This window comes from Lissotriton vulgaris, chromosome 12 (assembly GCF_964263255.1).
Source record: "Lissotriton vulgaris chromosome 12, aLisVul1.2, whole genome shotgun sequence".
Taxonomy (NCBI): domain Eukaryota; kingdom Metazoa; phylum Chordata; class Amphibia; order Caudata; family Salamandridae; genus Lissotriton; species Lissotriton vulgaris.
The window spans coordinates 27,538,679-27,565,449 of NC_141700.1; the positions used below are offsets into that span (position 1 = coordinate 27,538,679).

A 26,771-nucleotide genomic window follows, 5' to 3' on the forward strand; every position below is an offset into this window, starting at 1 on the left:
TGAAAATGGTGGTGGTTAACATCTGTGTCAAACTTTGAATCCACTTAATGACAGCCATCCCTTTTCACTAAGCCTTCAAGGTTTCATCTCTCTGTCCAGCAACAAGGGGCAGCCAATCAGTAGGCTTTAGGACCAGCAGAGGAAGCTTGATAGAGGTCATTTCCTGATATACTAACTTGAAATACTGAGGCGCCCTAACCTTGCTCTCTGTTGATATCCATATGAGTGAAATGACCATCTGTCGAAGGGCGCGGGTGATTCCATGATTGACGGCTGGAGGTGGTGTGGTTCAAGGAAAGACTGGGTGTAAGATGTATAGCGATAACTCACCCCACCCGGACTCTTCGTCTTTCTCCTCTATTGTCAGGAAAACACCATATCTTTATCTCAATGTAAATATCTTGTGATTGGTTGCTGGATAGAGCCGATTGATTTTCCTGGGGAAGTGGAGTTTCCATGACCACCTAGCTGTACATGAGATCCTATAAGTTCGTAGTATTTGATAACCTCATTCTTATGTTTGGCACTGGTTCTAAAGGTTTTTGTAAAGAAAAGTACTTCTCCGAGTTCAGTTATAACCACAGAGAATCTTTCAAGATATAATAACTTTTTTTTTATAAAGCCTTTGCCAAGAGACCACAAACTACAAATGACTTTACATAAAATCTTTATTGTGCACCACTAAGGATTAAATATTTACAAGTCAAATTTCTTCAGTAGCATTTTACTGTTATCAGGATAAGTTACATCGGCAAACAGAGGAATGCCCAGCCTTGTAACCACAAAGAACATGGTCTGTATTTGTAAAACAAAATCCACAGCAGAGTAAACATATTTACAAGTCATATTACCTGCATTTGCACCTTGAGAAGATTAAGTTTGCGCTATGCATCTCCTACATGTGACTTACACTTTTTGTGGTGCACTTTTGTAACTGAAAGATGTGTCACCATAGAACAAAGATCAGACATGGCAGATATGTGATTTATTCACAAAAAAGGAGAACGAAGAATGCAAAAGATGGGATTGTGTATTCTAGGTTTACTTAACAAGGAGACCTTAAATACCATATTTAGACATTTTTCTGTCTCTATTTGTGGTACGTGTGCTTAAAGACACACGCCACAAACATCAAGGTGTCTCCTCCAGCACTTCACAAGCTCCATCATCTTCTCAAAGATAGGCCATTTAAAATCATTAGGAAAAATCTAACAAAAGTACGTTTTGGTTGAACAATTTTAAGACCTGCCTGTATTTGAATGATTCTCTGGCAAAAAATAACATATTTGCTGTGAAATTCTTCTGTAGAAACTCCCTTTGTGAAAAATATGTTGCAAAAGCAAAGGTTTGTGGAGCTGATACATCTTTACAAGCTTCACAAAATGCAAAATGTGGATAGTAAGCAAAAAAAAAAAACACAACTCCTCAGACTTTTCTGTCACCTCGGAGAATGAGGTCTCTTGTTTCTCTTGTGCGTTCATAGGGCGTGATTTATTGGAAAATTCTTGCCAAGTTTGTTTGATTCGATTATTTCCACAGAAGCTTGTTCTTGTATGGTGGGTGTCCTACCTTGCCACAAAGTACACCCTCAGCTAAGCTGTTTAAAATGCAGGCGCACTGCAGTCTTTGGGACACCAGCAGGGAACACTATTGGTCGTGTGGTCTTGAGTTTACAATTTGATGTCGAGCACAGGATGGACTGCAGGTTAAATAAGAGAAAAGCTTAGGAAAAAGTTACAAATAAGAAATACGAGTTTCTAACAGAAGTAAAAACATTGAAAATAAAGAAAAACTGTTTTTAAACTGAGAAAATTGTTAGGTCTCGTTTATAAACAGTTTATTGGATTTTATTCATTCACTTTCAATTTAGTTCTCACACTCTAGGACAGTGGTCTTCAAAGTTTTTAATGCCGCGCCCTCACAGTGGGGATACCAAAAAAAAATTGGGGGGCCCCCTCAAACGTTTTCACGATTATTCTGTTCAACTGGCACTGTTTAAATATGTCAAGACTTATTTAAACATTGCAGGTAAGTTCTGTTACCATTTTTACTATGCAATGGAATACATGATTGCCAAACATACTATTCTGGTCAGGCCGGCCTTAGTAACGTGTAAGTGTATCCAGATTATTAGTAATGGGGGTTTTAAGGAATATATGGAGCCCCTTCCCTTTTGACACCGTCTCCCAGCCAGGATATAAATGACAAAAGAGGTTAGTGATGGCCCATTACAGCGCAGGTTACTGGTGGTCTCACCGCCAGCCCCCCTGAAAACAAAGCACTATTAACAGCATAATGCTTCTTTTAACCAGAGCCTGGCACCCCCTTGGGATCACTGGAGGCGCCCCCTAAGGGTGTCCACCCCCCAAGTTTGAAGACCCCCGTGCTCTAGGGCCATGTTTCTGTGCGTTTGCTTCTCACTGCCATTTCTCTCGCTCCATCCTCCACCGCTCTCTAGGGGCGATGCTAAAAAGACTCTCCTGCTCACGTGTAAGCTCCTGTACGTGCAAACCTTCTCATTTTCCTCTCTTAGCCTGGCGGATGTTCATAACGTTGGGTGATGTTTTCAGGACTTTCAGTGAGGCTGCAAACTCAATACTAAGCTATATGAAGAACAACCTCTGAGGTAGTGCCACTGGTCTGCAGAAAGTCTTCGAATCAATGCAGGTGCCACACCTGCCGAGGACCACCTGGGAACGTGAATTTCGTCTCTTCTTGACCTCTGTATTTCTCCATCCAAGCCTCTCTTCCTCGCAGTCTACCTCGGTCTCTCAGCCCTGCACCATTTTAAGGATTTTAGGGGTTCACGCAAGACATATTACAGCTGCTTTCATGGGACCCTGTTAAAGTTTAAGATATAATCTAGGATTGTTTGGCATCATGCATGCTTGAATAAACAGGAAATGGATAATACATTTCAAATTTGTTCCATACAAAGGCTTCCAAATAAGTCTTACCCGGGGCCCCCCAAATCAAGTTAAGTGGCACGGTTTTGGAACCTTGTGTGTCTCTCACTGTGGTCCTAGTACTGGGAAAGTACAGCGAGACTATCAAATACTTAAAGAGGCTCACTGCACCTATTCTTAATTTGAAATGTACACATTTCCTGGTTTTCCTTTATTGATATTTCCTATGGTATGTTTCACCTGCTTCATGTAGTATTTGCATTTTGCACTCAGTGTACATAAATTTAAATGAAGCAAACTTCTCTTGGGTGTAGCAATACGAACTTATTATGATGTCACAGTCTGACATTTGGGGGTGGGTGTAGTTGCCCACTTTTTGGTCTGGGTTGTGACTGGTCTTTGTGCCCGCCTCTTTCAACCTTTGGCTTGTGGCTTTGTCCTTAACGTCTTGGCTAATCCAATAAGAGTATTTGTCTCTCACATAATGTATGGATTGTTTGGGTGTATCCTTACACGTGAATGCTTCCATAAAACTACGCAACTACTTTACAACTGTACCCCCCTCTGTCTGCTACTAATAGCTTCTTCCTGTGTATCCCGCTATAATGTGCTAACGCTGCATGAACAAACACATAAAACCAATACCTTTTGACTTTCCCAATGCTTGTTTAAAACATTGGGGATTACCCTGCTTCTAAGTATCCCTTTGTGGTAAACAGAGAGTAAGTGAGAGAGAGAGTTGTACACATTGTCCAGCACCACACAATTGATTGTGATGCGGACAATGGGATTACAATGCAGGTGTTCTGTTTCCATGGTTCACCCCTTAAGGACTAGCCTACATGTCTTCCAAAAAAAAGCATACCAGTGGTTTCTCCCCACGGCACAACTGGTGTTACATTAAGACGACTGTCTGCAGCCGGCTACAGGTGCCACAACATTGGTGCTTCAGCTTACAACAAAAAGCCTCAAAAATGGCTTCGCTCGTAGGGGAGACACAGAACCATCTAATTTTGCTTGAAGCTCAAAAAATCTTTACTTCTACAAGAAACTGGCCTCATTCTACATTGAGAAATCAGCTCTGTGGGCCAACACAACGGGCGCTGATGTTGCAAGCACAGCTACATGTGCAGCACAAACTGTGAAAATAGAAAGACACACCATAATAATGCACTATAAAAATAAAACACAGTTTAAGGAAAGAAATTGGTTCAACTGGATCTTGAGGCAAAGTTATTCTGTACTTTTGTGTTCTCAAATTCTGCCATACATTAGACTGATGACAGTAATTATCGTGCAGAGTTGGTACTGGACCGTGCTGTGAATTAATGTAACAATATAATTTAGAGGTCTGCTGAGGATGGGGAGCATGTTTATGAGAGACAAGAAGTTTGAAAATGCAGACATATGTACTTGTTTGACTAAATAGCATTCTGACAATGGAGGCAAAATCTTAAATCATGAGGACATTCCGTCAACCATGCAAGTGTCAATAGAAAAATCTGCATACAGCAGCCAAATACAAGCGCCTCCTGTAAAGGATTTCACAGTCTGCACTAGAGTACAGAGAAGGCTTAGTGTGATATACAAGTAGTTGGGAACTCTGCAGTTGTAGATCTGTACTTTGATCAGTTGTGTAGAAGTGGGTTTGACCTACATATGTTCCATCTTGCTTGTCTCACAGATTTCCTGTTGCGTGCCAATTTCCAAATAAAAGGATTGCTTTCTATCCCAGCAATACTTTGTTTATTGTCTTGACTCCTATGAATGCCGTGGCGTCTCAGAGTCCAGAAAGGAGACGCCCACTAAGAGGAACTGGAGACTTGGAATATTCTGTATAACCCAGGCTAACAATCGGTGTCAGCGGTGGGATCTTGTTGACCTTACTCATAGATGGCACATCCTTCAGGAGAAGCAAAACAAGGAACGACGCACGCAAGTTCTCAAGTCTGTGTCCCAGATGAGTCTCTCTTGGGAGCTTCCTGTTGAGTCAAACTAATTTTTCTCCTGCGATAAGAATGTTTAATTGGCCCCTGAGGTGGGAAAGAAAAGCAACACAATTAAACATGGCCAGCAGATTCTGTAAACAATGCATGTGTCATAAAGGATGTTACAAATTGCTTCTGGTTTTGCGTAAATTGTTTTTCATTGTTTTCAAGTGGTCTTCAGGATGTGTTTCGCTGTCCCACCCCTCCTAGATTTTCCACCACCCGTCTTAATCTTGGACGCTGGACCTCATGTCCTCTAACTTTTGACTTTCTGAAAAGAACGGAAAGTAACAGAGGACCATGACGTGTGTAGAGTTATATATAGAATAGAAAGAACAAAAACTCAAAACATTACCCCCTTCTCAATTTCATTTCAATTACATTCTGCTCAAAGTGACTCTATAGTGCAGGTGCCATAACGGAAAAAGTGCCTACGGACGGGTGATAGCAAAGCCTTCACACGTGCTGTTGAGCCAACTGGGAAACGTGGCTTTGCTGAAGGAACACAGAGTGCTATAACTTTACTTGATGTTGCTGATGCAACATTTACTAGGGCCCCAACAATGGGGTTGTTTTCCAACCGCAGGATTACCTACCCATGAAAGCCATGACATACGACTGGCAGGGGATGGGATGACATCTCCTGGGACAAGCATTCGGGCTGGGGCGATCTGGGCCACTGAGACCTTGGTGTGGAGAGTGAGAGGAATTCCAGTGGCAGGTGAGGGGGTGTTGTAAATTAAATCAATAACAGCTCATCCAATGCTTCTCAGTGCAGTGGGAACAGCTTCCTGTTGCTGCATTGGGCCAATGAAACTTCCATACTTCTTTTTGAAAAAACTTTTTAAGCATCACACTTAATAAACCTCAGTAAGTCTATTTTTAAAGTGTTGAAGGCTTCACAACATTGCACACTTTCGAGAAAAATAAATCCTTCCTTAAAAAACACAAAACTCTGCTCATAACAGGTTTTGTACCGGTAAATCTTAGAAATCATATTATTGTCATGGGTTCAATAAATACGAAAAGAATGTAAGCTGCAAAGAAAGACATGGACAGGTACCACCACTCCAACTAGGAGCCATTCCACACATTTATCAGCCTTTCTCCAAAGCATTGGTGCTCACAAACATTTCTCCGGGGGGGCCAAAAGTATTGTCTGTGGCATGCCAGAGGGCCGCACCTATACCAGCAGGGCGAGACCAGAGATAATAAAAGGTGGGCGTAGGGAGACGTAAGGCAGATGCGTGGTGTAGACAACAATCCGAGCCACGTGACTTCTGTCTGCCACCAACGCTCGATTCTCACGCACCAAGAATTAAAGTCAAAGCATTAAATGCAAATGTAAAATGTGAGAGGGAAAGAGATACTCATCTGGTAGTGGAATTGCCCGGCTAATTTGCAACTTGCCCCACCGTACTTCTGTGGCTCCCATTTTAAGGGACTTTTACTGGCTGACCATAAAAACCACACATGTTCTTCAAGATATGTTGCCTGAGACAGAAAGCCGTAATCAAGGCCTTGCCCACCTATTGGCATTCCAAGTTTTACTAGTACCAGATGTCTCAGGTTTTAAGATCTTCCAACATGTCTTATCTAAAAATACCTCAGATCTGCACGCCCAGATTTGGCAATGATTCATTTTCCTATTTGGTGTTGTCTTACTGGACTAAACGTCCCCTGTCTATTCGGCCATTTGAGGATCATGCTAAATTAAAAAAGCTAGTAAAAACATGGCTGTTTAATGTTTCTCCTTAAGTCTCTGGTGACTGTTCATGCCAACCTGCTGGGCCTAGTGCCAAGATGCTCCTCAGGGAGTGAGTTGTGTGCAATAGCAAGCTTCCAAAATAATTGGACAAGACCTACTCATCCAACCATCAAATCACTGAATAAGACATGCTCTTCTAACCGTCAGGTCACTGAACAGGACATGTTCACCCAACCTGGACATAGACCAGAAGATGAAACCCTCAGTGGAGGACCCAGACTCTTATCTGCAATGGTGCGGAATGGCACCGCCAGTGAGGCGAGAGTGGTACCCGTCCATCCCAATAAACAAAGTGACTGCTGTAGAAATGAAAAAAAAACACAATATGTTTCTCAGGGCTCTCCCTTCGGATTCTTGCCCTCTTACCTTCAGAATGAGCCCGGGTTCTTAGATTTGTCTCCCAAAAGCCTGTTTATTTGATCATTCAAATCATTTAGGTTCACACTGCCTAAAAAAAAAAAAAGAAGAAATACATAAAAATTAAAAACCAGAAATGAACTTGGTTGGAAGGGTGGGGTTTGTGCTGCAAGCATTTACCAGAACATGGTTTGAATATTGGGTCACCTCCCCCAATTTAAACCCTCCCGATATACACAGGATGTTTTGTATTCTCTGACGGTGCTAATGGTGCATCGACTGATGCTCACAGAGTATTTACCACTGCTGAAACAGTTTGCAAAGAGCATAGACTGTGGGTACAAAGAAAACTGGTTCTTAGATAAAGTTGCTATGGGGTGGACAGACATTTATGCATACTAAGATTTCCAATAGATTTGTGTCTCTGAAAGGCATGTAGGGAGACCCACCATCTCACAAGTGATGTTGCTACTACACCCCCATGCCAAGAGGTCTCCACATAGGCTTACCACCCACTAATTGCAGTTGTGCCATCATCTGACCCTACTGCATGTTGGAGTTTGTGGTTGTGTCTGTTCCCAGGGCTACTTGTTAGAGGAGCTGCCCTCCCTAGAAGGGTTTAAAGACATTTGGGGTCAAAGTTAATCTCTGAAATGTGGTATCATATACTGATTTTGAAATCTTATGCGCAGTGCTTGATTTGAGCCGGTGGTTTCCGGCGTTCGGCACCCGCACTTAATTGTCAACATCAGCACTTATGACAGTCTGCCACATGGTGGTTTGAGATGACCACAACAGCAGCTCAGTATGAACAATATACATAAAAATGACTATTACCAGCTGCCCAAGCCATTCTTACAGCCTTGGGGGCCTGGAATAGTCTGAATTGTCACACTTGAAGCAGGGCCGGCTCTAGGCTCATGGTGGCCCTGGGCGGGGAGGGTAGGTAGGGGGCCCGGAAGAGGGGGTCCGGGCGGGGCGGAGCGCGCAGGCCAGTAAAGAGGGGAGGGGGTCAGGGAGTTTAGAAGTGGAACAGAGCCAGAGGCCGCCAAATCCCTGCCAGGGGCCTCCACGCAAATATGTATCCATCCTCAGAGGATTAATATATTAAGGATATATATTGGCGTGGTGGCCCTGTGCAGGTGCACAGCTTGCACATGCCTAGAGCCGGCCCTGCTTGAAGGAGTGTGATGGTTATTAGTTCTGTTTGTACTGTCATTGGCAGCGCTGGCAGGGGCAATTCATGATCCAAGCTGCAGTGACCTCCTGATTTTTGTTTACAAATCAAACACTGCTTACGCTATATCTTTGTCGATGGTTGCCGGAGTGCGAGGAATGAATAAACTTCTCAGAACACACTACGCTGACACCCAGCTGGGTATCAACATTGGGTTAGGAGGACACCAAACCACGCTGCACGAGCAAGCCTGACCCAAGTGGCTGTGGATTGTCTGCCTTGGTGAGTGAAGGGCCGGTCACAGGCAGACCCAGGCCGGATTCTCACCCTTATTTATCCAGGGTTAAGGGCAGAGGGTAGGGTTATTATAAGGTTATAGAAGGTTTACGATTAGGGTTATATTTAGCAATGGTTTTAGGTTTGCAGTGAGGATTAAGTTTGGGTTAAGAGTAAGAGTTACGGTTGGTGAAAGGGATGGGGTTTGTGTGAAGTGTGGGAATAAAGTGAGAGCTGGTGTTCGGTTTAGCGTGAAGGTTTTAAGTTAACATCAAGGGTTAGGGCAAGGTATAGAGGAGGGGTACGGGATGGAGTTTGTGGGACGTTTAGGATTATTGTCGGAGGTGGTGTTCGTTTTAGAGGGCTAGGTTTAACCCCTTCGATGCTAATGACGGAACCCAGCCTTCATGAGCCACTGGTGGCCTGTGCGCATGATGACTGGGTTCCGTCATGACCCCGCCCGCGATTGGAATGTCCAGCACTGGGCTGGAATTCCTGCCGCAGGCAACGAGTTAAGTGTTAGTGTCAAGGGTTCAGGCAAGAGACTGGGGCAAGGGATGAGGGTTAAAGCCAGGAATGCTGCTGTGTTCAGATGTGTGTCTCGGGACCAGTGGTAGCAGGATCTAAGGAAGTGTCTGACTTATCCAGGTACAAAGTTTGTTGACTGAGTCAGGAATGAGTGGTACGGTTAAATGTCACTTATAATGGGCTGGGGACCTCTTATCGGAAGGTCCTAAAAAGAGAATTCCCCTATTTATCAAGGAGTACGTGCCACTGGCTGGCTGCGAACAAGTACTCTTCGGAGTCCACCTCAGGCACTGGTGCTTTGTCTGCATTGTGGCATGAATGGGGCAGACGTTGTAGACGCGGACATAACCAGGCCGGAGCATGTGCGACAATAAAGACCAGGACAGTGCCAATAGGAACCGGAACTAAATGGGAATAAATACAGACCAGCAGTCTACAGATGTGCCAGTAAAGGTCAGGAAATGCATTTGTGCTTAGAAGAACCAAGCATTTCAGCCATCACTGTATTATATACTTATTGTGTCTCCCCAAGAGGGACGGGCAAGACCAAACATGGGTCCCGCGTACACTGTGTCACTGGAACCAAGCTGTACCCGGCTGCTGAGACCATAACTAAGGTGAAACTAGTCTTGGGTTGCTGGTGTTCTGGTTCAGGGAGGACCTGGCGTGGCAGTTCGGGCTGGACTGTTCCTATGGTGCAGGGGCCTGACTGATTTGCATATCTCCGGGTCTGAACTTGGGTGGCGAAGTGAGCTAAAGAACGATGATGGATTCAACCCAGATCTGTGACTGGGAGTGCGTGCAAACTGAAGTGGCATGGTGTGCAAAATAACGATGGACTGAGACGCAGCCCAACTAATTACCAGTGGCTGACATTAATTCAAGCATTCCGTTCCATCACTGTTATGTGTACTTATGTAGAAGAAACAGGTCAGCGTAAAGGCATAGAGGTGCAGTTTCAAGTGGGTGAATATGAATCGACTGGACATAACTTTGGTAATAAATAGATGATTACACTCTGAGGATCTGCATGGAAGGGTCACGCTGTGGTGTTTTGTAAGGTGTAGTAGTTATAAACAGGTATTAAACCTGAAATAGAACACAAAGGGTTAATTCCAGGCATTCAAATAATATCCCAGTCAATAGGCCCTGTTAGGAGAGTTGGTTTCTTGTGTACAGTAATAGTAGCATGGAATCTGTGAGGCAGGAACCAGTGTTTTCCCGCCTTAGTTATGCCGTACTGTGGCAACAATGTGGAACTTGACCTTTGGACTGTAGTAATAAATGGGTGAAGGTGTGTTTATTAGTACCGTTGCTCTAAACTCCGTGTTATTCAGTCACATTTTTTTTGCACTGGCATGTTAATGGCAATACCACTGAAGACCAGGGCAGGACAGCCGATCCACCAGGGCAGGACAGCCGAACCACCAGGGCAGGACAGCCGAACCACCAGGGCAGGACAGCCGAACCACCAGGGCAGTCCCATGTGCTGATAACAGCTGGCTCTTCCAAGTTTCTGTGCTTTTGAGGGTGCTAGGTCACTGCCAATATCATGCCCACATGGTTTGGGTTGCAAGCACTACGGGTACGCCGGAGCAGGCACCAACTGGCAGAATTCACCTACACCTCACAGGAAGGGAGAATGCGCAATAGCGTCAATGCGAACACTTACTGGGTGGCTTCATGCCTGTTCCTGTGCCGAACTGTGGGAAAGAGCGAGAGACGTGTTAGTAAAGTGACAACATGGTGAAAAGAGCAACTGAAAAAAATGTTTTTGTCTTAACAGCGGTATTTGAACCCTTGGTTGTAATAATCATTGATACAGCGCACAACACTAACTAAATTGCCAACTGCCTACGTATCAAGTTTTATAATTAAATCTTTGTTACTGGTGTTCAAAGTAAGAAGGGGTCACAAGATGGGCCTAATTCAACTCAAAATTGTCCGCTCTTCTGATGTTAAGATTTCACAAAATTGGTAAAAAAAATGTTGTTTATATTTATCTGAAAAAACCTCTGCAATAAACTGGTTAATGTTGTTTTTAACAGCAAAATATCTACTTCCTTTTGAAAGAAAGTGTTTCTTTTATCACGCAGTCGCACAAATGTGGGAATACTTTTATAGTATTTTATATAGAAATTACTCCGTTTTGAAAATCGTACATTATTTTGTGCAACTTTAAAGTCCAGATTTGTGAATTAAAGTTTAAAAATATATATATATTTACTCTGGTTTGATGGAAATAGTTTATCTGTGCAGCAAAAGATTCCCGACTACAACATGTGTACAGGACACTGCTAAACCACAACTTCAGATTAGAAATACGTTTTTTTGTCACGTAAGAAGAACTTCTCAACTGTGCTGATTTATGAAACTCTAGAATGTTCATGTAGGGCGACTTTTGCCTACCAATTTTGTAAACCGTTAAATAAGTGTAACCTTAGTGCGCGGATACACTCACACTTTCTCTCCCCAACTTTTGTACTAACATGTAAGTGAATAATTACTTTTTTAAGTGGTCTGTATATGCAAATTTCTATTTTCAATTTTGTGACTAAAGAATACACAACTTTTATTATTTCACCACTGAAATCAATTGTCATCTTAGATTAGTGTGGCGACCCAGTGTCTATATATTGGCAAACTTGTCACCCTAAGATCCAGGAATTGTCTAAAGGTGAACACGCACTGTACGTAAACACACAAAACAAAACCTTAAAGGCAAGCACATCTTCGATGCCTGCAAGCCTTGCTGGCATTTAAAACGTATTAAGATTATCATTTTCATCTATTACAAGGTGGGCGGTAAGACCAAAACCTGTGTACTTGTGAAATTTGATCCAGACAATTTAGTCTAAATTTGTTCTGCAATGGGTCCTGCGTATATATTCCGCCGAAAATATTCCATACTTTATTGGCTAATTCACTGTGTTAAATCCTGAAGCAAGGTCCAAACAAGCATATTTTGTGATAGTTTCATGAATTTGGTGAACAGTGACAATTATCAATTTTTTAAAATAATAAAGTCAAAACATGGCAAAATTCAAAAATGAAAATGCCAATGTGTCTCTAACTCAACTTCAATTGACGTGTGTGTTTTTTTAAAGATTTTGAAAAAGACTTTGTCTTTGCTTTTTCATGATTATTCTTTAGTTTTGTGTTTTCTTGCTTCCCAATATTTTTGTATGTCTGTTTTTTTTTTAGATTTGTAGGTCTTTAATTGGTTGTAGCTTGGTGGAACATGGTATAATTTAGCATTAGATGTTCTCATTTTTCCAACTATCTCAAATTGATTGTGAATTTATTTTTGTTTTGTTGTTTCTTGCATCCCAATATTTTTGTATGTCTTCTTTTTGAAAATGTGTATGTCTTCAATTGGTTGTAGCTTGGGTGAACATGGTGTAATTATGTGTTAAATATTCAAATTTTCCTAACTATCTCTAATTGATGGTGAAATCATTTTTATGTTAAACACTTGTAGACCGTCTTACTGATTAACTTTACACGTTTACATTGTTATGATTGGGTATGAATAAACTTTTAGAAATGTATGTAAGTATTTGTTCTACATGCTGTCCCACTGAAATTATACAGCAAAGAAGGACAGAATTATGAGCCAGGGCAGACTACATTAAGCCACAAATCTGTGGCTTAATGTAGCACATTTTGTGCCAATGCTATCTCACCATATAGCCATTTTAACACACATTAATACTGTCTGGGCAGACGTTTTGCATCCTGAGTACCATTTTGATACCCGAATGCTGCCCTGGCGGCGATCAGTTTACCCGAGTTGAAAACATTTTTTAAAACCAGCAAATTATACGGCACACGGTGGGTTATGTGGCAATCTTAGTAAATGCTAAAAACACGGCAGCCACAGAATTGAATAATTCTAGTGAACACACCCATATGGAACAGTGAAGCAAGTCTCTAAATTGTATAAGAGATGCTCATGCAGAGCGGTCAGTATTTTTGCGTGTCTCAATGTCAGATGTTTTTGTTTGACAGTTGGTGTGGATTTGAAAAGGTTTGCTCCCTAATAGGATTTTGTTTCTTCTGCCCCTGTCCAAATTATTTATAAAACCAGAGCTTGTTTAAACTCCTTCCTTCAAAATGGATGGTTCATTTTCTCGATTTTTAAAGAGCATTCTTAACCCCAGTGTGTTGCAGTTTAATAAAAGTTGGAAGTTCAGTTCATCCCCAACTACTCTGCTCGCTTGGAAATACCCGAAAACCTGTCCGCAACCAACTAGGAAACATCTGAAAATTTGACCCAAAGACCAGGCCAGCTTTGAAATACCTGACAAACCCATCGCAGAGACCAGACGAGCTCAGAGATACCCGAGTACCTGTCTGCAAGACCAGCCAAGCATGGAAATACCTGAACTGCAGCTCATCCAATGCAAAAACAAAACCTCTGTCTCTGCACTAACACTTCTCAGAGGCTTCACTACAGCCACTGCTCGCATTCTGCAGTTTCCTTTCGTGATCTTAAGGTTCCAAAATAGGCAAATTGCCAGAAATATATTCTAGCTAATAATTTGCTCCACTTTTCCAATTCACTCCAACCTACTAATTCAAGCCAACGTCACTCCAGCAAATCAATCATTGGATTGTCCGGCTTAGTCGTTTTTACATATTTAATGATTCTACCCATAAATTGCATTTCACTTTTAATTTAAGGGTTTTGTTTTACCACTGGACATGCGTTCTCTAGTCAGCTTCCTAGCCTTTAGAAGGAGAGAGCACGTGTCGAAGGCTTTCGCAACCCAACTCGTTCGTATATCCTTAAATTTGCTCTTTGTCAATGTGGTCGTGTCCCACAATGGTCTCTCTCATCGGACTGTGCTGTTTAAAATTAATTTCAAGGAGCTATCCAGTGTAGAGAACTTAAAAAAAACAGTTATTTTTACTCAGGTCTACATCTCTCACAATCAGCAAGAACAGGCATTCTAGAATGTTTGTCTGATGATGTCCGAATGGGTTTTTAGATCTATTGTGACATCATTACCCATGACCACTTTATGTCCCTCTAGTCTAAAGATGAATCTGTTAATGACGTAAAATTGTAAAATTCAACAATCAAATTCTATCAATAAAAAAAAAAGCAGGCGTATTTGTGCTCATTGAATGGGTTGTTCGGGTCACCTACCGGGATCTTGGTGCAGCGCTCTGCCTCCCTGGTCTTCGCCGACAGCTGCATCTGCGTTGTTTGTAGCGCCTGGCTCGTCTCAGCGACGCGCTTCCCCAGGTCCTCCTTCTCTCGCTTCAGACCATCCTTCTCCTTGTAGATGATGGACATCTCGGCATCGCACCGGGCCTGCTGCCGCTGGGCCGCCGCCGTCCTCTCCTGCTCCATGGACTCCTTGGTCCTCCGGCATTCGTCCAGTTGGTTTATGGCCTGTGTCTGCTGTGTCCTGAGCAGGCTGTTGTCTGCTAAGACAGAGGACACTTGACGGTTGAGTCGTTCGACTGATTCTTTCATAATGCTGTTGATCTCAGAAGAGAGAAGCTTGCAGTCCTGGCCAAGCGGGTTAAAATGTTGACCAACGCCTGAGTGAGACTCGAAGGGAGGTGAGGCCTGGTTGGGCATGGCCCTTTGCAAAGCTGCGTTAAAGTTCACCGCCAACTGGCTCAGCTCCCCCTGGAACCGGCCATCAACGTCTGAGCAGGAGGCCTTGAACTGGTTGAGTTGGTCTGAGAGGGATCTCTTCTCTTCCCGCAACGCAATCATTTGCTTGTGGAAGTTTTCGCGCTCCGCCACCGCTGAATCTGCTGTCTGCACCAGTGCATGTTTGCCTGTGGTGCAGTTGTGAATTGCAGCAAGCTGGTTCGTCTCCAAGCGATGCTTCTCCTCCCTCAGCTGCAGCTTCTCAGCTAGGCGTGCAAGAAAGAAGGCTCAAGGTTAGCGGATGGAAAACTCACCCTTTTTATTACCAACAAAGAGAATTGTTTGATGCAGACTATTTTTCATGCTCTCAGGGTCTATTGAAAAGGACTCCCCTTTCCTACAGGAAGGCAAAGTGGTTTGCCTTAGATCACACAATGCGCTGAAGGTCTATAGCCAGGGATTCACCCAGCATACACGGCGGTAACTTTAGTCACTGACCACTATTGTTGCACAAGGAGACAAGGCAGGTGTTGTGTTGGAGTTAGATGCATGGTGTGACAACACTGAAGCAGGAGGAAAAACACTGCAAGTCTGGGAGCCCTTGGCCACAATGGAGTAGCGCGGACAACAATGGCTAACAGCGGTCTTCTCCATCACTCTGTAGTTCCTCTCCGTTTCATTTTCTACCCTTAATGGAGAGAAAATTGCCTTTTAGCACCCTCCCACGTTATGTCAGAAAACGGTGTGCAAAAATATTGTCCTGCAAAAATATCTAATCAATAATATTGGCTACCACAGTATTGTCAAGGTAAGTGTATACACACGGCGAGAGATGTGCTTCGCTCTTATCGATATACCTCAAAGATGGTTAGATCATCAAAGTACCTTTATGGGGTTAAGAATAGTAAATCTCTACTTATCTCTATGTACATACCTCATGTTATTGTTGTAAACAATACTTTGTCAATTTTAATTTCACAGGAAGATATTTAATATGCGATATTAGGGTAGGATACAGTGTGCAGGGGCAGACAACCTAAGACACAGGCGATGAGGAAGCCTAGGGTTTATTTTTCAAATGTTTGTTTCCATTTTTTGTTATTCTTTTTCATTGAATTCTTTTTGCATGCTGCTAACTGCCCAAACCTTATTCCACCTCTGGCCACGAGGCTTTTCACAGCCCTGAAATAAGGATCTGTCAGAGTCTCTCTTACCGCTACATGTCAGGTTCAGTTCCTTCATCTGCTGTTCACACTTGGTTGCTGTATATATTGCATTTCTGCAACTCATTGCAAGCATTCGGTGTTGGTTCTGCAAATTGGGACAACAGGGGAAGAAAAAGTTTGGTGAGAAACAAAAAAAATGACAGCAAACATCAGATTTGTGATGGGGAAATGTTTAGTATTTTATTTTAGAATACACATTGCCCCAGCATGTAAGGTTCCAATTCCAGACCAGAATACGCATTGCCCCAGCATGCTGAGTTCTTTCAGACCAGAATACACATTGCCCCAGCATGTAAGGTTCCAATTCCAGACCAGAATACACATTGCCCCAGCATGTAAGGTTCCAATTCCAGACCAGAATACACATTGCCCCAGCATGTAAGTTCTTCAGACCAGAATACACATTGCCCCAGCATGCTGAGTTCTTTCAGACCAGAATACACATTGCCCCAGCATGTGACGTTCTAATGCCAGAACAGAATACACATTGCCCCAGCATGTGACGTTCTAATGCCAGAACAGAATACACATTGCCCCAGCATTATGAATTTCTAATGCCAGACCAGAATACACATTGCCCCAGCATTGTGAAGGTCTAATGCCAGACCAGAATACACATTGCCCCAGCATTGTGAAGTTCTAATGCCAGACCAGAATACACATTGCCCCAGCATTGTGAAGTTCTAATGCCAGACCAGAATACACATTGCCCCAGCATTGTGAAGTTCTAATGCCAGACCAGAATACACATTGCCCCAGCATTGTGAAGGTTTAATGCCAGACCAGAATACACATTTTCCCAGCAGGTGAAGTTCTAATGCCAGAACAGATTACACATTGCCCCAGCATGTGAAGGTCTAATGCCAGACCAGTATACACATTGCCCCAGCATGTGAAGGTCGAATGCCAGACCAGAATACACATTTCCACAGCAGGTGAAGTTCTAATACCAGACCAGAATACATATTGCCCCAGCATTGTGAAGTTCCAATGCCAGACCAGAATACACATTGGCCCAGCATTATGAAGTTCTAATGCCAGACCAGAATACACATTGCCCCAGCAGGTGAAGTTCTAATGCCAGACCAGAATACACATTGCCCCAGCATTATGACGTTCTAATGCCAGACCAGAATACAGATTGCCCCAGCATTGTGAAGTTCCAATGCCAGACCAGAATACACATTGGCCCAGCATTATGAAGTTCTAATGCCAGACCAGAATACACATTGCCCCAGCAGGTGAAGTTCTAATGCCAGACCAGAATACACATTGCCCCAGCATTATGACGTTCTAATGCCAGACCAGAATACACATTGGCCCAGCATTGTGAAGTTCCAATGCCAGACCAGAATACAGATTGCCCCAGCATTGTGAAGTTCCAATGCCAGACCAGAATACACATTGGCCCAGCATTATGAAGTTCTAATGCCAGACCAGAATACACATTGCCCCAGCAGGTGAAGTTCTAATGCCAGACCAGAATACACATTGCCCCAGCATTATGACGTTCTAATGCCAGACCAGAATACAGATTGCCCCAGCATTGTGAAGTTCCAATGCCAGACCAGAATACACATTGGCCCAGCAGGTAAAGTTCTAATGCCAGACCAGAATACACATTGCCCCAGCAGGTGAAGTTCTAATGCCAGACCAGAATACACATTGCTCCAGCATTATGACGTTCTAATGCCAGACCAGAATACACATTGGCCCAGCATTATGAAGTTCTAATGCCAGACCAGAATACACATTGCCCCAGCAGGTGAAGTTCTAATGCCAGACCAGAATACACATTGGCCCAGCATTATGAAGTTCTAATGCCAGACCAGAATACAGATTGCCCCAGCATTGTGAAGTTCCAATGCCAGACCAGAATACACATTGGCCCAGCAGGTAAAGTTCTAATGCCAGACCAGAATACACATTGCCCCAGCAGGTGAAGTTCTAATGCCAGACCAGAATACACATTGCTCCAGCATTATGACGTTCTAATGCCAGACCAGAATACACATTGGCCCAGCATTATGAAGTTCTAATGCCAGACCAGAATACACATTGCCCCAGCAGGTGAAGTTCTAATGCCAGACCAGAATACACATTGCCCCATCATTATGAAGTTCTAATGCCAGACCAGAATACACATTGGCCCAGCATTGTGAAGTTCCAATGCCAGACCAGAATACACATTGCCCCAGCATTATGAAGTTCTAATGCCAGACCAGAATACACATTGCCCCAGCAGGTGAAGTTCTAATGCCAGACCAGAATACACATTGCCCCAGCATGTGAAGGTCTAATGCCAGACCAGTATACACATTGCCCCGGCATTATGAAGTTCTAATGCCAGACCAGAATACACATTGCCCCGGCATTATGAAGTTCTAATGCCAGACCAGAATACACATTGCCCCAGCATTATGACGTTCTAATGCCAGACCAGAATACACATTGCCCCGGCATTATGAAGTTCTAATGCCAGACCAGAATACACATTGCCCCGGCATTATGAAGTTCTAATGCCAGACAAGAATACACATTGCCCCAGCATGTGAAGGTCTAATGCCACACCAGAATACAGATTGCCCTAGCATTGTGAAGTTCTGATGCCAGACCAGAATACACATTGCTCCAGCATTATGACGTTCTAATGCCAGACCAGAATACACATTGCCCCAGTATTGTGAAGTTCCAATGCCAGGCCAGAATACACATTGCCCCAGCATTATGACGTTCTAATGCCAGACCAGAATGCAGATGGCCCCAGCATTATGAACTTCTAATACCAGACAAGTATCAACATTCCTGTAGTATACAACGTACCATTGCCACCACACATTTACCCACAATACCTCGCCATTCAAAGCCCTGCTTATACCCAGATCGTTCCCACAATGCCTCAGGGTTAAATGCTCCATACTTATGCCAGTTCTACATTGCCCTGGTTTTCCAAGGGCAGGCCTGGATTTCCTTCTCTATGTATTTGATGGTGGTTCAGCAGGAGAGGCTGGTAGTGGGGTGTTGAGGAAACTTTTTGGGTTTCACTGCTGTCCGTCATCCTAATCTTCTGGTTTCACTGCTATTGGGCCGAAGACACTGCTGTCTCGCAGAGGTTTACGTTGTCGCTGGGTAGGTGTGCCAGGCTGTGCTGAGGCAGCCAACACTTGCCCTGGCAGAGGCTTCCAGCCCTGGTGCTCAGCGCCGGACTGAACCCCAAAATAAGTCCTGGCAAAAATGTTCAAAACCTGCACAAGACTTCACCAAGGGGCACAGGTGGGTCATGCAGCGTATCCGCTCTCAAAGCCGCCCCATATGCCACATCCCACCTGGGGATGCCACTGAGGCAGAGTGGCAAGTCTGGTGGTTCATGGCTGGTAGGGCAGGGTGGTCTGTGAGGGATCCCTCCCTCAGGGTGAGAATGACACCACCAGAGTCCTGAGAGCAGACCCACTGCATCTTGCGGAACCCCCCCAGGGTCGTGGTTGGCATGTCCAGTGGGGTCACGCACTGAAGGTGCGAGTCTGTGGGTGCCCCGCCCTCTCCGATGCATCGCTGCACCCATGACAATATACGCTGTCCCGCTACAGAGAGACCACTGGCTCCTGTGGCCCAGGACCCTACCGCCTTTGTAATGCTGCAGCATAAAGGGAAATTGCAAATGAGTTTTATACCGAATTGGTAGCTTGGAAAAGCCTGGGACTGTTAACCATGGATGAATACCAATTTATTAGGAATGATCATCCAATCGTCCCAAATAGATACTTTATTCCCAAGATCCACAAGAACGCCTCCAAACCCCCTGGGAGACCCATCCTATCAACAAGAGGGAGTCTTTTAGAAAATGCCTCTAAATATGTAGACTTTTTTCTTTAAGAATGGGTACAATATTTACCATCTTACATCAGGGACACCAGTGACTTTTCATTCAAAATTGATGATTTCAAGTGGGAAAAACAATACTATCTTTTAACTCTGGATGTGTCGTCTCCGTGCACCTGCATAAACCACAAAGATGGCCTCAGGCGATTGGTCCTGTTTTTGTTAAAAAAGAACTCTCTTGCCCTCAACAGGATGCTATGCTATTGAATATGATCAGCTACTGTTTGAATAACAATATATTTTGTTTAACCAGATGTTTTATCAACAAATGCGGGGAACAGCAATGGGAGCCAGCTTCTCCCCCAGCTCTGCTCGTTTATTCATGGGCTGGTGGGAGGAGCTGGTTCTCAGAGGCACGCATAGCAGTATCTACAATAATCATGTGAAATTGTATTTCGGATACACTGACCATCTGTTTATTTTGTGGGATGGTTCGTATGAACATGCTATGAACTTTGTTGAATGTATCAATGAAAACAATGTTAACCTTAACTTTACTTCCACCATTAGTAATAGTAGTATTAACTTGCTTGATGTGGAGGTCTATGTAAATGCACAAAAAATAAATTGGAGACAAAGTTCAGGGGTGGCTCTAGGCTCATGGTGGCCCTGGGCAGGGAGAGTAGGTAGGGGGCCCCGGAAGAGGGGGTCCGGGCGGGGCGGAGCACGGAGGCTAGTGAAGAGGGGGGGTCAGGGTGTTTGGAAGTGGAACAGAGCCAGATGCCCCCAAATCCCTGCCAGGGGCCGCCACGCAAATATGTATCCATCCTCAGATGATTATTATATTAAGGATATATATTGGCGTGGTGGCCCCTGGGGGTTGGTGGCCCTGTGCAGGTGCACAGCTTGCACATGCCTAAGGCCGGCCCTGCAAAGTTGTACAGAAAGGAAACTGCAGGAAATTCGGTGTTACATTTTTCGAGTTTTCACCCACGGCATCCCGTGCACAGCATCCCCTATGGCGAGATGCTACGCCTAAGGAGAATTTGTAGCAACCAGGAAGACTTGATCCAAGCCCAAGCACAGAGTAAAAAGAGATTTTTAACTAGAGGATATCACATTAAAACCATCAATGAGGCAATTAACAAAACCCAGAACCTATGTAGGAAAGATCTCCTCATTCCCAAAAAAGCTAGAGAGATTTGTGAAACTCCAGACCCTATCCAAAATGACCTTAGATTGATAATAACCTACAGTTCCCAAGAAAAATTAATCAGGAAAATTGTTTTCAAAAATTGGGCATTAGTCAAGAGTGATCCCATTATAGGTCACAAGCTGCCAGTTAAGCCTAGCTTTACCTGTAAAAGAGCACGGTCCATGCACAGTAGTCTGGTTTCAAGCAGTCCCGAAACATCGACCCCTATTAAGTGGCTGACGGTCCCCAATGGGTTTACAAAATGCAAATCATGTAAGGCGTGCAAGTATGGTACAAACAAAAAAAGCTACTGCACGGCCTTTAACACACAGGAGGTTAAAATCAACAAACCCCTGCATTGCAAGACAGAATGTGCTATCTATATATTAGAATGTACATGTCCTCTCAAATACATAGGCAGGACTAAACTACCGGCAAGCAAAAGAATCTTGCAACACATTGGAGCCATCAATAACAGTGACCCCATGTACCCTGTCGCCAGGCACTTTCGAGAAGTCCACAACAACAGCCTGAATGACTTCTCTTATTATGTAAGATGCCGTGCCAAAAACCAAAAGGGGTGGAGATAGAGAGTATCAATTACGTAGACTTGAAACCAGGTACATTTTAAACATGGACAGTAAGACTCCGGGGGTCTCAACAATACGGAAGACCTATACACTTGCTTATGATTCAGCCACTTATCCCTAACTGCCGCGTGTCTTACCTCTTTTTCATTGCATAAATCTTGCACACTATTTTGAATTTAGCTTTTATTTTTGAACTTGTACGTCCTTATTTTATTTATAAAGTTTTATATAGCGCAAACAAGATCCCGAGCCATAAATTGTTTATCTGAGCTGCTAACTGTAAACTAGGTTCTAGTCATCATTATGGAATACACCTTTTGAGCGTACTTTGAGGCTGACCAAGCGCTAAACCAATTAACATTTTGGATTTTTACTTTCACTTACACTTATGCACTTTATGGTACTTTGGGATAGTTTAGAGCAACCCTTTTTTTAACACTATTTTTTTAACATGGAAAATATTTCCTTTTTTTAGGTGAATTAAACTTTTTTAACCGGTCATTGAGCCGGCTGAACCTCATTTGCAGTCTAGCATTTAACCTGACATTGATTATTCTGTATTTATACATTTACCTAACTGTTTTTTGATATGTCAAGCCACATATACATTTTTGCAGATTATTCTACGTTTTTATCAACATTTGAAAAACGTTTTTAGAATGAATCTTACATAATGATGACCAATTAATTTTATTACCAATTGTTTATTTATTTAATGCATTTTGTACTGTTTATTAATATAGATGAATATGTATTTTGGCTTTTTTTTCAATTACTTGAATTATTTAAAACTATTTAAATATAAATATTATCAAACCAATTTACAGAAGGCAACAACTCGGAGACTTCAATGTTGACTGTGAATGATGAATGTTTATCAACATACATATATTGTTCACCAAAAACGAATACTAAGTATTTTGTCCATGTTTACTTGTTGTCACTAAACACGTGCATATGTTCAAAAGTATAATTGGTCTACTGGCCTTACTAGCGTTGTCATGTGATCAAGGTCCCTGGAGGACTGAAACGCCTAATGGCGGAGAATAAACGATTGATTTAAGCACTCATCCTGGGTCCGTGTCTGCTTGCTGTTTGGAGGACAGAATTAACGGTGGAAAGCAGCTGTTTCTGATGTATATATGTATATATATACACACATATATAAATAAATAAGACAGCTATTTATATATTTGTTTATATCTATATACACACTTTAAAAAAGTTTGGCTCTATTCATTTATTTAAAGTTTTTTTTAACGTACATTAACATTAGTCTGAAATTACATTTTATTTCAAGATGAAAAGTACTCTAATTTACTTGATTTACATTTTTTAACATATTTTATGTAGATTTTGTCATAATCGAGTCTCAGCAGGGACGCTCAACATCCTACGCTTCTCGGGTATTCACTTTATTTGCCCGCGTGTGACAAAAAATACCATGTGTCCGTCTGGAACGCAACTGGTACTCATGTAAAGCGCTCCGATTCCTTTGAGTCGAGTTCGCGCTATATAAGCCCCCCCCCCCCCAATAAAAATCCTATACATATCTATGCATTTAGGTTATATGTTTACATGTGTGTGCGTGTTTTAAATGGAGGCACCCACACCCGTATTATTTACTAGTGGCATCGCCCTGTTTTTGAGAGATAAATGCCCCATCTCAGAGACGGGCTCACACTGCTCACGAGGGACAGCCTATCACACTGCACAACAGAGACAACCTCTCACACCCCTCACCACTGTCACCAGTGATAGCTTCTCACTCTGCCAGAGGACCAGCGCGCATCAGGGCCCACCAGGGCCTGCTCCTTGCTCATGCCAGTTTCATACGATGCCCACCCGTGCCTGCCACTCGCATGTGTCACCAGTGAATGTCCGCTTTTCTCGGTTGGGATAGAGAAGTTCTTGATCCAAGCCCATTCAATGAGTGGACTCTCTGCTGAGACTTAACGGCGGTGCCGTTTACTGGGAGCCGCCAATTCATTGCACAGAACTGTGACTGGAAACGTTAACCCATTTAACAAGCACGAGGATATATATATATATATATTATATTATATTACAAATGCGACACGGCCAATAGGAAGCCTGCCTGAGTCCTGGGTCCACTCGGAAGTGGTTCAGAATGTTCTCGTGTCCTACTGAACAACCGCGGATCACCACAGACCACCCACGTCTCATAGTCCTCGCTCTGAAGACTTCTAAGGGGCACCGGGGAGGACTGAACCCAGAGCCAGACTGCACCCCTGCACTGGAGTACACCGACCCACACAGACCCACTCAACCCCAGACCACTCCGGCCGATAACCTGTCCGAGAACACTCTCCCCACAGACCGCAGCTCATGTCCTATTCTCAGGCGCGCCACCTGCCCTTCTCTCCTCCAAAGGCTACCAGTTTCCACAGACCGCCTCTCCTCCAAAGGCTTCTTGTTTCCACAGGCCACCTCTCCTCCAAAGATTACCAGTTTCCACAGACCCCCCCCCCACCCCCCGCTCCTCCAAAGATTACCAGTTTCCACAGACCCCCGCTCCTCTGTGGACCACTTTCCCCAAAGTTCCATATCTGTTGACCAAGACCACCTCTCCGCCACACCATCAATCCCCCATCTGCCACCGCTCCTTCCCTGACCACCAATCTCTTCCACAGACCACCTCTCGGCCAGGCCATCAATCCTCCACATACCGCCTCTTCGCCACTGACATCTCTGTTCTCAGACCACCTCTCCACAGGACCTTGAATCTCACAGAGAACGCCTCCTCTCCTCCGCAGACCAACTCTTAGTCTTTTCCACAGACCAACTCTCGACCACACACCACCTCTCCTCCGTGAACCACTTCACCCGAGGCTGCCTATCTCTTGACCAACTCCACCTCTCTGCCAGACCACCAATCCCCCACGTACCTCAGACCATTTCTCACCCACAGACCCCCTCTCTGCTAGCCCAAGTTCACCTCCCACCACTGGCGCACCGCGAAATGAGACCCCTCCTTGCAGATGAAGAGGGCCCCTTAGTCGCCCTTATCTCACAGACACACATTAGCCTCGGGCTGAAGGAGGGCCCCCTGAGAGGTGTGGGGTCCTTGTGCACTGCAGGGGGTGCAGGGACCTGTGTTAAATACCACCCTCCACCCATTAATCCCCTACCCTCATACCATTGTACCGTGCCCCGTGTTGTCCAAAGTCGGTCCAGGAGGGCCGGATCCATGCCAGATTTTCAAGATAACTACATTGATCCAAACGGGGATATGCACATCTGGCATGGATCCGGCCCCCAGGACTGACTTTGGAGACCCCTGCTTGGCATGACCCCTCCTGCCGCCCCGACTCACGTTCTCCGTGCGCAGCATCGCGTTGGTGTGGTTCAGCGCCGCCATGTGGCGCATCGCCATCTGCTGCTGCTGCCGGGCCAGCTCGGCCTCGCGGACCGTGGCGTTCAGCAGCCGCGAGGCGTTGGCCCTCTGCGCCTGCAGCTCCAGCACCTGCCGGCTCAGGCCGTGCGCGCTGCGCTCCCGCTCCTGCAGGTGCGCCTCCTGGCTGAGCTGCGGGTTCCCGTAGACCATGAAGAGCACCAGGCCGAGGATGATGAGCGACTGGATCAGCGACGTGAAGAGGAAGAAGTACTTCAGGTAGGACCAGCAGCCCTTCTGCTTGGAGTGCAGGCTGTCCTTGTACTCCAGCCCGAACTTGGACATGGTGTACGGGCTCTTGTCCATGGCGCCCGGGGGCGTCTGCGCGCTCCTGGTGCCCCTGGGCCTGTCTCCTGCGCTCTCTGGCTCTGTCCTCTCTCTTGCGCGCTCTGTCCTCTCTCCTGCGCGCCCTGTATCCTCTCTGTACTCTCACGCGCGCACTGACCTCCCTCCCGCAGGGGGCCGCTGGGTTTATGCTCGGGGTGTGGCCAGGGCTGGCAGCCCTCCCCTCCTGCCCCCGTCGGGGTGTTTACATTGGGGCACGGGGTGCATCCTCGCACCCCCTGGCTCCTTCCTTTGCGGCCGGATGCCCCGGGGCCGGAGGGTCGGCCTGGCCCGGCTCCCGGAGGAAGGGACATTGTTAAGAAGTTGATGTGTCGGACACATGATCCTCGCGCCGTGCCAAGACCCCTCTGTGTCTCAGCCCTTCTCTCAGCGCTCGGAGTGAGGGTGAGCGTGAGGGTGGACACTGGAGTGTGAGGGCGCGGGCTCTGGAGGATGGGGTGTGAGGGCTCTGGAGGATGGGGTGTGAGGGCTCTGGAGGATGGGGTGTGAGGGTGCGGGTTCAGGGTGGTGGTGGTGGCCAATGAGTGAATGTGTGAGGACACTGGATGGTGGTGGCCAGGGAAGTGTGAGGGTGTGGGCTGTGGAGGGCGGTGACCAGTGAATTGAGAGTACGCAGGCTCAGGAGCAGGTGGGTGATGGAGTGTGTGCGTACTGAAGGATGGTGGCCGGGCCAGTGTGAGGATGTGTGCACAGGAGTATGATGGCCCATGGAGTGTGAGTGTGTGGGTGCAGATAGTGGGCAATGGAGTATGTGGTCTTATAGGGTGGAGATCCGGGTAGAGGAGGGAGGTGGCCAGTTGTGTATAAGGGTGTGTCCATGCAGTAGAGGGTCATTGTGTAGGTGGAAAAGGAAGTTGGCCTGTGAAGTGAGAGGTACCCTACAAATCGTGGGGGTGCAGCAGGATGGATGACCTACCAGCCACCGCCCTGCTGTGCCTTGGAACCAGATATTTCCTTGTGGCTTGGCAGGAGATACCCCTGATGGTAGCCATTTTACTGCACAATGATTCTTGCCGTTTTTTGATGTTATGTTGATTTGTATAGCGCACTAATCACATGGGATATTATCCAGGCGCTTGTTCACGTGTGTGGTCGCCAAGGTGCTTATACGAAGAGCCAGGTCTTCAGCTTATTGCAGAACGCAAGAAGTGAGGATGGGTCTCTGATGTGTCCAGGGAGGTCTCAAGAAGTGAGGAGGGGTCTCAGATGTGTTAAGGGAGGTCTCAAGAAGTGAAGAGGGGTCTCTGATGTGTCCAGGGAGATCTCAAGAAGTGACGAGGGGTCTCTGATGTGTTGAAGGAGGTCTCAAGAAGTGAGGAGGGGTCTCTGATGTGTTGAGGGAGGTCTCAAGAAGTGAGGAGGGGTCTCTGTGTTCAGGGAGGTCTTACGAAGTGAGGAGGGGTCTCTGATGTGTTCAGGGAGGTCTCAAGAAGTGAGGAGGGGTCTCTGATGTGTTCAGGGAGGTCTCAAGAAGAGAGGAGGGGTATCTGTGTTCAGGGAGGTCTTACGAAGTGAGGAGGGGTCTCTGATGTGTTCAGGGAGGTCTCAAAAAGTGGGGAGGGGTCTC

General features: G+C 45.1%; 1 protein-coding gene across 1 annotated transcript; it reads right to left on the reverse strand.

The window, feature by feature from the left end:
- Positions 1 to 650: 650 nt before the first annotated feature.
- Positions 651 to 25,309, reverse strand: PLVAP (plasmalemma vesicle associated protein). The gene is made up of 6 exons (XM_086946834.1): positions 24,782 to 25,309; positions 15,829 to 15,925; positions 14,156 to 14,880; positions 10,673 to 10,703; positions 7,029 to 7,110; positions 651 to 4,939 (listed from the first exon to the last, which is right to left on the reverse strand). Exons 1-5 carry the CDS (start codon positions 25,163 to 25,165, stop codon positions 7,031 to 7,033), a joined length of 1,317 nt encoding a protein of 438 aa, XP_086802960.1. The 5' UTR covers positions 25,166 to 25,309; the 3' UTR covers positions 651 to 4,939; positions 7,029 to 7,030.
- Between the last annotated feature and the right edge of the window lie 1,462 nt (positions 25,310 to 26,771).